This window comes from Lactuca serriola, chromosome 9 (genome assembly GCF_051521515.1).
Source record: "Lactuca serriola cultivar US96UC23 chromosome 9, Lser_US96UC23_V15, whole genome shotgun sequence".
Lineage (NCBI taxonomy): Eukaryota > Viridiplantae > Streptophyta > Magnoliopsida > Asterales > Asteraceae > Lactuca > Lactuca serriola.
Window position 1 is genome coordinate 25,463,199 of NC_136416.1, and position 13,555 is coordinate 25,476,753.

At 33.3% G+C, this 13,555-nt stretch overlaps 1 protein-coding gene across 1 annotated transcript; it reads right to left on the bottom strand.

The window, feature by feature from the left end:
* Positions 1-7,323: 7,323 nt before the first annotated feature.
* LOC145075452 (uncharacterized) lies at positions 7,324-7,728 on the bottom strand. Its single transcript, XM_079021696.1, has one exon. The coding sequence runs from the start codon at positions 7,726-7,728 to the stop codon at positions 7,324-7,326; it is 405 nt and encodes a 134-aa protein (XP_078877822.1).
* Between the last annotated feature and the right edge of the window lie 5,827 nt (positions 7,729-13,555).

The window sequence follows — 13,555 nt, forward strand, 5'->3', positions numbered from 1 at the left end:
AAAAGTTTTTCATTCATCATACAATACACATTGCATGATTCCAAGTTTCCGTCAAATTGAAACTTGGGTGATGAGAAACTCTCCTTACTTGGTAAATTCTTGACACTTCCACAAATAATACAATTAAGAATCAAATCCATTATTGCTAATAATAGAAACATTCAAACATTAATTTTCATACATGCCATTGCAAGGATAAATAAATAAGATAAAATCAAAATTCATTTTATTGCGGAAAAAATTTGTCCTTACAATGTAATTCAATTGAAAAACTATGTTATTACATATTTCTTAACAATCTATTCTAACTCCAAGTAGTAGCTCAAGAATCCATTCTTCAAGTAATGCGATCGAAATCCATTTCTTCATGATCAGATTCAGCTCACTTCTTTTCTCAAGCTTCCTCTCTTTTCTTCGATCCTACAAAACATCAAAATGTAATCTTATCACATCATGTATTAAGAATCTAGAATAGGAACTTAAAAGAGTTAGTTAATGGATTTTACCTGAAGCAGAGTCATACGTCTTGACTCTCCCATCTCTTAGATCTCTCAGATAATTAGGGCAGCTTTGTTTCCAATGCCCCTTCTCTTGGAAATAAAAGCAAATAGACTCCTTTGGCACAACACATCGGACAATCACAGACTTAGTTCTTTCTGGACTTCCAATGTTGCCAGTATCCATTGAAGTTTGGGAGTTCGATTCACTAGACAAAATTTGCTTGACCAGCACGCCAAATCATTGTTGATTCAGCAGCTATAAGCAAGTAGGTGAGATCAATTAGGGTCACGTCGTGGTCCATCATATAGTACTCTCTAACGAACTCACTATATGATTCAGGAAGTGACTGAAGAACCCAGTCAATATCCAACCCGCTTGAAATCTCGACACCCAACATGTTTAACCTATCAATGTATGACTTCATCTCTAAGACGTGCGCACACACAGGTTTCCCATCTTCGTGTTTACTTGCCAAAAGGGCTTGAGTGAGCTTGAACTTTTCAAGCCTTTGAACTTGTGGGTCAGGGAGAATAATTGGAGGAGGTGGAGGAAGTGAAGCATGACTCTCATTTCCTTGATCGTATCTCGGAACGTCATCTTCATTTGGAAAGCTTGTTCCAAAGGATTTGGGAAGACTATTGTAAGATTCAGACATCTACAAAACGGGAGAAAATTCAAGTTAAGTTGATTAGAATTCTTGATGCAACACCCAAATGAAACATCAAGCTAGGATCCAACACAATACTCTACAACCTAGAAGAGGGATGCCGTAATCTAGTTGCAGAATATTTGAAGGTAGGCAAATGACGATTTACCAATTTCCACCATGAAAAACGAAAAAGAAGTTTAAGTTTTAAATGAATTGAAACTCCTAGATCTTTTGAGACTCATTGAACTCTTCAATGGCATGTTTAATCTCGATTATGCCCTACTATTCGTGACTAGGATGCCGAGGATCACAAACAAGGTGTGAATAACCATACGAATCACGTGGTGCACCCAATGTTACTATCACCTAATCAATGTGCCGGTTAGCCACACACGCTCCATTGATCTATGACAAACATCGAGTCACCCTTCGCTACCAATGTCATCCCCAAATTAGTGTGCCGGTTAACCACACACGCTCCACTAACGTTTGACAAGGGTACGAAGTGTAATTCCATGGGTTAGCATACAATTTCACCTTTTGCCTAAAGTAACTATGATTTGGGAATTTGAAAAAAAGCATTTAGTTACTTTGTACTTCATTATACTTATAATGGAAGGTTTCTGTCCTATCCTACCCGTTCGGCTAACGACCCTTCACTAGTCAAGAGTGCGGTGGGTAAGAGTGGATACCCATTCAATCGCCATTTTATAGGCAATTTCCTTAAACACCCCTTATAGACTAGCTTCGTGAATGAGGCCTACTAACGGTAAGACTGAATTTTTAGTTATACATATATAATATTAAACTTTTAATGTTATATATAGTATAAGGGTGTATTTTACACTTTTAAAATACTAGGTGGTTTAAATTATACTTTTAATTAACCAAAATCATTATGGATTTATTAAATCTCTTTTAATTATGCACTTAATTAATTTAATAAAACCATAAGGGTTTAATTTGAACTTTTCAAAATCAGGGTTTTGGATTTTAGACTTTCAAAATTAACTTTTAATCAACAATTTAAATTCCAAAACTTGAGGGCAAGTTTTGAAACTCTTCAAAACAATTAGGTTTTAATCTCACTTAAAATTTTGAATTTGAGACATTTAAATTAAAATTTTAAATATTAAAACTGTTGATTTAATAATTACCATAAATTAAACAATTAATTTAAATTATTAAATCACAAGGGATTATCTAGATCATGAGGATAATTACCAATTATACATCTAAGATATCCAAATCCCTTGAATCCCTCTCTAAATCTCGAAAATAAGGGATGGGATAATTCAAGATCTTTAATTACCATATTTAACAATTAAAAGATAATTACAAGATATGGGATTATCCAAATCCCTAAAATTTAGGATCTAACCTTGGGGAAGGAGGTAATTTCGAAATCCAAGGGTTGGAAAACCCTAGATTTCAAAATCTTGGAGGCTAAGGAAAGGATTTGGGAAACCCTAGCAAAAATCGCCATCTAGGGTTTAGCAACCCTAATTGCGAAAAATACCTAGCCTTTAGGGTTCATTAGCCATAAACCCTAATATGTCAAGTTCATAAATTTGAATAAAAGCTAATTGAAAACAAAAACCAATGGCTCTGATACCACTGATGGGTTTAATACAAACAATCCTATGTGTGCATGCAACCCTAGTATTGGATCTATGTTTTCACTATTAGTTATACAGCTTTATGAACACAAAAAGAAACCTGGCATGCTACTATAATTTTTCGAAATTCATATATAAAGCTAGAATACATACCTTTTGTTGTTACATAGCAATAACAACTAGTTCCTTGAATTTCCTTAGCTCTTGAAAGCAAGTACCACAAGTGTAGTACCTCTAATGGAGTCACAAACACCATATGCAACTTGGATGAAGAGGAGAAGAAAAGGAGGCACCAAAAACGGCTGGAAACCCTAATGGAAGACTTGTCCACGTTTTTGGGGCATAGGGGCCCTTTATATACATGTAGGCTATTAGGGTTTACAACTAGGAAACCCTAATTTGACTGCTTAGGCTCTAAGCAGCCCATGGACTCCTTAATCATATCCCTTGGACGATTTCTAATGGGCTTCCCATAGAATTCGTCCAACCTATATATTATTAGGTGATCCATAGCCCAATTATAATTATCTTATAATTACAACTTCAGTCCCCTAAGTTTAATTAATCTCTTTTAGCCACAAAATTAATTCTTAATTAATTCTTGACCAATATTAATTAAACAATATGATTTCTCCTTTAATATATTATTCTCATAAGATATTAATAAATCATATTTAAACCTTTCTCTTCTTAAATCATCCTACATATTGCTATAGTGAAGGCAACCCAAAAGGACCATGCTCATAATCGGGTCAAGTACATACCAAAATAGTTATGGACTTAGACACTAATCCAACATTAATGATCTTGAAAGGTTTCGAAAACAAATCAAATAAACCTTATCAATCATCACTAGCACACGAGTTGAGGTTTACAACCTATCGTGTTGACACTATTTTGTTTTCTATGCCATTCCAATTGAGTTAATTGTGCATATGAGTCCTATGAGTTCTCATTTGAATGCATAAGAGGCAAGGACCTTGATCAATGGAAAGTACATTGATAGGAAAGGTAAGTTGCTTAACTACTTGGAAGACATGGTGGGCAGCTGTGCTACCATAAGGTAAGAAATCAAGATTAAGAAAGTTCGGTCCATATGAGTTTGAATTTGTCGTAAACTTTGGTTTTTTAACAAATTCACATGGATAGGAACACATACACCATTTAAAATCTAAGTGTCATAAGATTTCCTCCTTCATGAAAATGATTGTGAGGAAATGCTTTCACTAATAAAGATTTTAAGAAGATAGTAATTGTAAAATTGCATTCTCGAATTCAATTATGGTTACGGTATCCCTTTCCATGATTTGAATTGTGAGGTTTGGCAATTAGTCTTAATTGTTTAAGACACATATGAACTATCTAAAGCAAAGGTGTATAAGTTCAAGAAGCCTTGATAAAAGATTATCAAAGCACTAAGTATTAAAAACATGAACTTAAGAAATTCAATAAGCATTGTTTTTCAGAAAGTTAAGATGTTTATGAATACATGTCGAGGCTAATGGGAGCATAAGTGTTATGTATTATAATAATCATCATGATAGTGGGAGCATAAATGTTATGATTGTATGATTATTAAGGCACGTATTGCAAAGTTGGCAATATTAATTATAGAAAACAAGAGTTATACCTTGCAAAGTTGTAAGGGTTATAAGGTTGTTTTGCTATAATTAAGGGAGAGAATATTATGCTTCATTTCAAATCTAAAGGTTAGGTTGAGAAATGTTAATAAATTTAGTCAAGGGTACATAGTGTGTTCTTTAAAATTTCGATTATGATTACGGCATTCCTCTTCACAATTCGAATTTTAAGAACATAGCAAATAAAACATTATGCGTCGTGTCCCATACGCTTCGGGTATAGGATCGATTGCAAATGCTTTAATGTTTGACCATTCTAAAATTTTCCAAATGTCTAGCGCATTTAGAGGGAAAAGGGACTAGAATTGGTTTTGACTAAAATGATTAAACAACTATCAAAGGAGAATCCAAAGTTAGACGAGGATTGGTCGCTTGTGAGTAATTGGAAGTATAGTATTAGAAAATATGGAAATGTTTCCATATTGGATGGACCATATTGACATTATTATGAATAGAAAAGGTTCTATTAAGAATAAGTTGTCATGTGGAAAATATGGAAGCGTGTCCATATTGGGAATTAAATATTGAAAATCTATGTCTAAATTAGAAACTTTTATGCAAAAGGATGTTCAAAGGAATGTACTTTGAGAGAGAGAGACATCACGTCTATGGAATTGTCTTGTAACAATCTCCGATAGAGGACTTTGTAATATCATTGGCAATAGTCTTTGTGACTTTGGTGTAGTGACATTACGAAAGGATCATTGCATAAAGTGTTAGAATCTAGCATGTTCTATAAGTAGCAAGAATTTGATATTTTTTCGCTTATGGGAAAGGATTTCGAGTTGTAAAATGAGAAAGATTGGAAATGTGTTCAATTGATCTATTTCACAAAGTAAGAACCATAGGTAAACATTGTGTGCATGTTAGGAGCATGGGACAAGTGTCAAAATTCAAGTAAGAAGTTGATTACCCGAAACGACAAATAATGGGTAATCAATATGGTGATAAATAAAAGGCGTTTTATTTATACTCAAAGGTTTGAGGCCATATGGGATTAGTATTATTCTTGTGTTTCACATTTGCATGTTTTGACTTCCAGAATAATTGAATTTATTAAGAATAATCGAATTATTCGAATAGGGCCACAGTCACTCATATGTTGGAAGTAGATATGAATGAAGACTGTCGTGAATTGGTGTGTGGATTGTCTAAAAGAGTATTAGACATAAGCAAATGTTTGCTGCAACGTTCATGAGTGCTTACGAATATGATTTGAGCATTGGATTAAACCCACGCTCACTTGGATCACTCAATGAATTGTATCACGAGTGATTAGTGAGACGATAACGTCTTGTATTCTTGAAACTGAGATGTGTGAGTTGTATCTTGTGAATCGGTTGCACATTGATAATATGTAAACGCACTAGTAACTTGGTGTTATAAAACATATTGTTGTGTGTGATTCGGTGAGTGAGTGCAAGCAAGCATTGTATCAAAGTTTATCCGTTCCTTTTATTCAAAGTAGGATAAAAGCGATATCTTTGGGCCCCTCGATGGTTTAATGATGACAAACGTAAATGCTCGGCCGGGCTAGGGCTAATTTGATTTGTTCAATTGGTCAGTCGTCATAAATCAGAAATCGAGAAGTAGTACAAAGAGAATGATTTGAAATCATATCTCATATGATATCTAGAATGGAGGAATATATGATCCCTTATCTAAGGACACGCGTATCTGATATGATCAGAGTTGACAACGACTTTGGAAAGCTACGATTGTAGATCGGGATCTGAAGTCATACGCAAAATAGTTGTTAGACTTATCCAAGTGGGAGACTGTTGGATTAGCGTCTAAGTCCATAACTATTTTGGTATGTACTTAAACCGATGGTGCATGGTCCTTTTGGGTTGCCTTCACCAAAGCAACTTGATTGGAGAAATAAATAAAGAGAGAAAGGTTATTATGATTTATTAATATGTTATAAGAATAATATATTAAAGGAGAAATCATATTTGTTTAATTAATATTGGTCAATAATTAATTAAGAATTAATTTTGTGATCAAGTGTAATTAATTAAACTAGAGGGGCTGAATTGTAATTATGTGATAGTTACAAAATAAGGTAAGGATTATCTTATATATATGGTGAACGAATTAGAGGTGTAAAAGCCTTAGAATTCGACTAGGATAAGGGTTTCTAGGACTTATCTTATGATTGCTTGGTGGACAAGCAACTAGATAAGGATAAGGACTAAAACCTTAATCTTTACACCTATATAAACCCCCTAAGGCCATAGAATTCGTGTACTTGATCCCTAGAGCATCTAAGGACGAATTCCTACTCTTCTCCTCTCTCTTTATGCCTTCTCCACTTGCTTATGGTGTTTGTAAGCCATTAGAGGAGTGACACTTGTGACTCTCAGCCTTCCAAAGTCAATTCAAGGAGGAATTGGATTGTTATTGCTATATAACAATCAAGGTATGTTCTTAAACCTAATTACATGTGAATTATGATTTCCATATGCTAGAATTAGGGTTTATAGTCTTGGATTCAAAGTATGTACAATAGAGAAACCTAGATCCGAGATTTAGGGTTTGTATGAGCACATAGGATGTCTTATGACCAAAACCCATCAGATACAACCCAAAACCAAGTTTCATCATGTGGCTAGACCCAAATGTGACGTACAATTTCACACTAAGCCGTTTTGTAAATAGATGTATAAAACATTCAACCATATACAATGGCGACAGTGGATATGATAAACCAATAAAGAAACATTACCATTACATCTTTAAGATTATTGTGATTTGTGAATTCTATATTATTATTTTTCAGCCATAGTGTAAACATGGATTTTAACAGCATTCCGATGAGGCTAACCATGGTTTTCTAGTCATCTTCTACAAGGGATATCACTTAACGGTTGCATTACCTGCAATCTATAATTTGTACACTCTGTTCCGCCCTCTAACACTGTGATCTTGAAGGTTGCCGCCGCGGCTTCTCCGGCTTCCCCTTCGGCACTCTAACAATAAGCTCTCGTCCTACAACAACCGCCTTCGCCAACTCCGGTCGTGTAGTCGCCGGAAGACGAAATCTCCACACATCAACCTCCAATTTATCCAACTTCAACTCCACCTCTCCAAGGCCATTTCCTCCCCTGACAACAACTTTCGTCACCTCCGGGTGAATCTTCACGGCATGAGCCCTTACCTGACCGGCAAAGGCGTTGTCCTCAATGTTCGCTGTAAACCTGTAACAATCAGATCTATATTCGATTAAAACATCGGCATGTGATCGGAGAGGAAGCTCGAGAACTTGGCTAAAAATGTGTGGGAGCCTCCGAAGCTGCTTCTGTGGGTTTACAGGCATTGGAGATGAAATTGAATTGGGGTTTTGATGGACGTGTTGAGGAATTAAGATTGTTATCGGTTAATTTGTAGGGATGATGGCGAGGCGAAGAATAATTGTATGAGATTTAGGAGAATCAATACCTTGAAAACGTTGGGTTGGTTGCAGAAGCAATATGGAATCTTTGAATCAAATCAATCGAAGTCGGTCTTTCAAGATTCTGTCAAACTCTATGTACTACCTTCATCGATCTTGAGTTCTTGATCCTACATATTACTTTTTCTTTAAATTGTAAAATATAATAAAGTAAAGAGAAATTGCAAATCTGATCCCAATGGTTTCTTGATTTTTATTAATACGGTCCGGTGATTTTAAAAGTTATGATCTTTTTGACATAATCGTTGAATTTGTCTTCGTCGAATTTAAAAAGACTATAATGCTCATATAGTTTATTTATTTTTTACAATTTTTTATATATTTTTTTATAAATTAAGTATAATTGTCAATTATGGTGTTATCCTTTTCGATTAACACATCTGAACAAAATAAAATTATCTGAGATGAAAGTTAAAGATATCGTCGAATACACTCTGATGGAAGTTATTTACAATAATTATAACTTTTGTGGTAAATGTTTGCCTTGATTTTATTAAATTAGTATGCACTACATTGTTAGGAAGACCAACTACCATCAGCTCTTATCATAGTCAGAATTGAATTAGAGACACCTTTCAAGGTTGCCAATGAACAAAACAAGTGGTGCTCTTGGGGATGCCATATAATCTTATACTCTTTCTCCCAAGTATCATGAGATCAATTCATTTGTTTTCTTGAATAATAAGTTGTAATGTTTTATTTCTTTGAAGTTGTTATCTTTTGAGTACTTCTATAACCATATAAAAGGATTAGTATCTTTAAACTTCAATTCTGTTTGATAGATTTGGTAATATTTACCAACATTTATCTTGTAAATAGACTTGAAGGTTACGTGTGAATTTAAATTCTTTAGAGCCATATAGCTGGCTTATTTTAGCTTGCAAGTGGCTCCTGACCGTTGGTGGTGGTCAACAGAGGAAAGAAGTAAGTGGCGATGGGTTTAGGAAGGTTAGAGGTTGGAGTATGGGTGGGTGGGTATTTTTCTATATTAAAAAGTGTTTAGAAATTACAAAAAATAAATAAGATATGCAAAATAGTAGGCAAAAAGGATTATATTCGTAATGGTAGTCATTGGATTGTAAACAAAAAAATCAAACGGAATAAATTTGCAATTTTCTCTAAAGTAACTTACAGTTTTGGCCATGTGGTTTCCATTTGAAGTTATAATCCAACTTTTAAAATTTTGACTTTGTTCGTTGTTATGGTTTCTAAACTTGCACCATTGGTCACTTACCTTAACACCATTTGAATTTTCTATTAACTCCAAGGTAAAAAGACCTTCTTGTCCTTGGACCAAAATTAAAAAATACCTATAAACTTCAAGGACCATGTCTGAAAAATGTTATAAAACTAAAATTAAATGCCCCAAACCATCTTCAACTTTGTTTTATTTTTCACACCAAAATTATATATAAAATAATAAAAAAACACGCTTCAACTTATTAACTTTTAAATATTTATTTACAATCTTTTTTATATAAACTTTTGAAATATATTGTTACAAAATTATAAGCAAATTAATTATTTGAATAATATTAATTAGAATTAGGTGTTATTTTATCCAAATGATATTTGTAAAATAAAAAAAAAAATAAAACAATAAGATAAGTTTTATATTAATTAACATCAATTTATATATAACATATCATTATAATGAACAATTCCTATATTTAGCATATACGCTTCATTTTTATCGACATAATATATAACATATCATTGGGGTTGAGATTGGGGCGGGGGTGAAAATATAGGGTATCAAGTTGTAGTTAGTAAACGAACAGATCTAGTAAACGAATAGATCGAAAGCGAAAAGTGTGACTTGCTTCAACTAATATTAGGGTGAGATTGGTGGAAGGATTGTTTGGATTAATTTTGGTAGTAGAAAATGTAATGTTTGTGTAAAATGAGTGGTAGAAGTATAGTATTTGTGTGATAAGTAGTAGAAAAAAAAATCCAATATAGCCATTATGTAGTTGATGAAAAGGATCCAAAGGAAGAAATGTCTGACGCCTCATCCTAGTGTGGTGTGTGGAAGGACTACTCTGTCAACCTAACAAGAATATTAGTTCATTCGTATTCCAATAAAATTTCTTTCAATAACATCATGCTACTAGCTTAAATCCAATAAACTAACTCTGTATCGGAATCCACGTTCAATAATCATAAAATTTATATTTTTCATTTTCAACATCGTTTCAATCTAATTAACATGTCTTTTCAGTCGTCTTCAAAGGGATATTATTTAATGTATAAATATGAATCGTCCCAACTCTTTCACAGGCTCGCCGCCATCTTCAACCTTGCCGATGTAGTTGCTTCGGCCTCCCTTTGGCATTATAATTGCATTATAATTGTAAGCTTTCTTCCCACAACAACAATTGTCTTCAACTCAGGTCTTGTTGTTGTCAAAAGCCTAATATCCACACATCAACCTCCCTTGACAACAACTTTTGTCACTTTCGAGTGAATCTTCACGATATAAGCCTTTACCTGGCCAGAAAAGGTATTGTTATCGACATGTGTTGTAATCTACAAGCAATAAGATCTTTCTTGGATGAAAACGTTGGCATGTGATTGGAGAGGAAGCTCAAGAATCTGGCTAAAAACGTATGGGAGCCTCCGAAGTTGCAGTTGTTGTGAATTTGCAGGCATTGTGAATTGATGGAATTGAATTGGAATTTGTTGGATTAGTGTCTAAGTCCATAACTATTTTGGTATGTACTTGACCCGATTATGAACATGATCCTTTTGTGTCGCCTTCATCGTAGCAATATGTAGGATGAATTAAGGAGATAAATTTTTAATTATGATTTATTAATATATTATAAGAATAATATATTAAAGGAGAAATCATATTGTTTAATTAATATTAGTCAAAAATTAATTAAGAATTAATTTTGTGGCTAAAAGAGATTAATTAAACTTAGGGGGCTGGATTTGTAATTATAAGATAAATGCAAATGGGCTATGGAACACCTAATAATATAGGTTGGACGAATTCTATGGGAAGCCCATAAGGAATTCGTCCAAGGGATATGATTAAAGGAGTCAATGGGCTGCTTAGGGCCTAAACAGTCAGATTAGGATTTCCTAAGTTCAAAACCCTAATAGCCTAAGTATATAAAGACCCCTAAGGCCCCCAAAACGTGGCTAAGACTTCCTTTAGGGTTTCTAGACGTTTTTGGGCGGCCTCCTCTCTTCTCTTCTTCATCTAGTTGCTTAGTGGTGTTTGTGACTCCATTAGAGATGCAACACTTGAGGCACTAAGCTTTCTGAAGCCAAGGAATTGATTGTTATTGCTATATAACAATCAAAGGCAAGATCTAAATCCCTAATTTCAGTTATAGTTTATTAGATCTAGGGTTTATGGCTTTGGATAATCAATTGCATGTTCGTTAGACAAATTAGATCCAAAGCTATTAGGGTTTTCATGTACACCATAGGAATGATGTAGTGCTCAAAACCCATCAGTGGTATCAGAGCCTAGGACCGTTTGTTGATGAATTGATGCTTATTTGATCGTTTATTGGCTGAAAAATCGATTTTTACACCACCTGCTTGACTGACTTGGTGAATCAGTAGATGAACTCGGCAAGTCCAAGGGTCTGGCAGCGATTTTTGGCGATTTTCTTGCTGTTTTGGCTTGGGATACTTACCATAAATGTTTTTTATTGATAAAATCCGATTTTAATTGATTTTGGGTGATTATCCTTGCCAAAATAAAAGATAATTTCATATTAATTGAATAATTATTTTCTTATATGATAAATTTTGATTATTTGAATTATTTGGTGAATTATCTTGCAAGAAATTAGAGTATGTCAAAATTAGATAACCACCAATTAATTGTTAATTGCCTTATTTGAATTCTTGATCTACAATGTTCTTGAAAAAAGTTTCAAATTACTCCCTTTAGGTTTCATAGTTTAAATTTAAACTTAATAGTTTTAGTTTTTGAAATTTAAATAGTTGAACCATATTGTTTTGAAAAGTTCAAAACTTGTCCTCAATTTTTGGAATTTAAAATTTAAATTAAAGTTTAATTTTGAAATATTAAATTCTAAAACCCTAGTATTTTTTGGAAAAGTTCAAATTACACCCTTATGGTTTTATTAATTAATTAAAGTGTATAATTAAAGGAGATTTAATAAACCCATAAGAGTTTTGGTTTACATTTAATTAAATTAAAAGTATAATTATTAAATTAGACCATCTAGTATTTTAAAAGTGTAAATACACCTTATACTATATATATATATATATATATATATATATATATATATATGTAACATTAAAAGTCTAATATTATATATATATATATATATATATATATATATATATATATATGAGTAAAGAGTTAGTTTTACCGTTAGTAGACCTCATTCACGAAGCTGGTCTATAAGGGGTGTTTAAGGAAATTGCCTATAAAATGGAGGTGACGTCATGTAAAGTATCACAACCAATGTACATAGTAAGCATAGTAAACACAAAACAATACATTACATAGGATCATTACATTTGTTTGAAAGTAAGGTAATATGTTTTATAGATATAATAGTCTAAACAAAAGTAAGTCGTGACTTCCATATGCTCCGTCTTCTGCAAGAGAACGCAGGATACCTGTCTAATGAGAACCTAAGAATACAAGCAGTTTGAAAATCAGCATAAAGCTTGTGAGTTCATAAGTGGTTTGTTTTCTGAAAATGAACATGTTTCCTTTGGTTTTCTGAAAAGGGTCGTTATCCAAGAAAATCCCATATTTTCTTACAAGTAAAGTTTAATTATCCATTAGTTACACAATCTAGTTATGAACAGTTCAGTTATCCCATGAAAAACCCTTATTTTCCTTAAAAGTTTGTGGTTGGTTATCGAATCTGAATGTAATGTACAAGTATCTATCATACTTAATGTGTTTGTGTGAAGTTTCCTGAAAGTCTAGTTATTCTTGAAAAAAAGTACATTAGTTTAAACACGTATATAAAACTAATAAGTAAGTAGAAAAGTTTTCATAATCTAGATTGTGAGTTCCATAACCGTACTATAGACTAGATAAGGCTCGACACGGGGGCCAATATCACTTTATGACTTTTGTCACCCTTGAACCTTTTGGTTTGACTGTAGCTAGCAGCCAAGTGCGGGGTAGTCAATCCCGTATAGATCTATACACTCAAGTCACGCTCTCTCTCCAGGAGATTCTGGTTACAGGGGTAGTCCTACACTCTCGTATCTAGGGGGAGTGTTACCAAGGACGTTTCTCCAATCTTAAGATTAATGAATTTTAAAATTTGTCCTTTACTCTCGAATCTAGGGGGAGTATTACCAAGGACATTTAAAAGTAATAATAATACGGAAAACTCTGTTTACTAGTCCTTCACTCTCGTATCTAAGGGGAGTGTTATCAAGGACATATCTAAAGTGTTGAAGTCCTTCACTCTCGTATCTAGGGGGAGTGTTGCCAAGGACGTGTCTAAAGTTCTAAGTTTAATGACTTTTAACAATAATGAAGTGGAAAAATCATTTGCGAAATATACAATATAACACTATGTAATAAGATTTGCAATAAGTTTGAAAACTAACTTTGCAAGTCAAACGGTTGGTTAATACGATTTTAATTGTTAAAAGCATACGGAATATGAAAACATTTCAAATGAAATAATAAGTTTGAGTACAAGATTTCCTTGTACTTTTGCTT

Coding starts and splice junctions, on each gene's coding strand:
- LOC145075452 (XM_079021696.1), bottom strand. CDS start 7,728: ATGCCTGTAAACCCACAGAAGCAGCTTCGGAGGCTCCCACACATTTTT.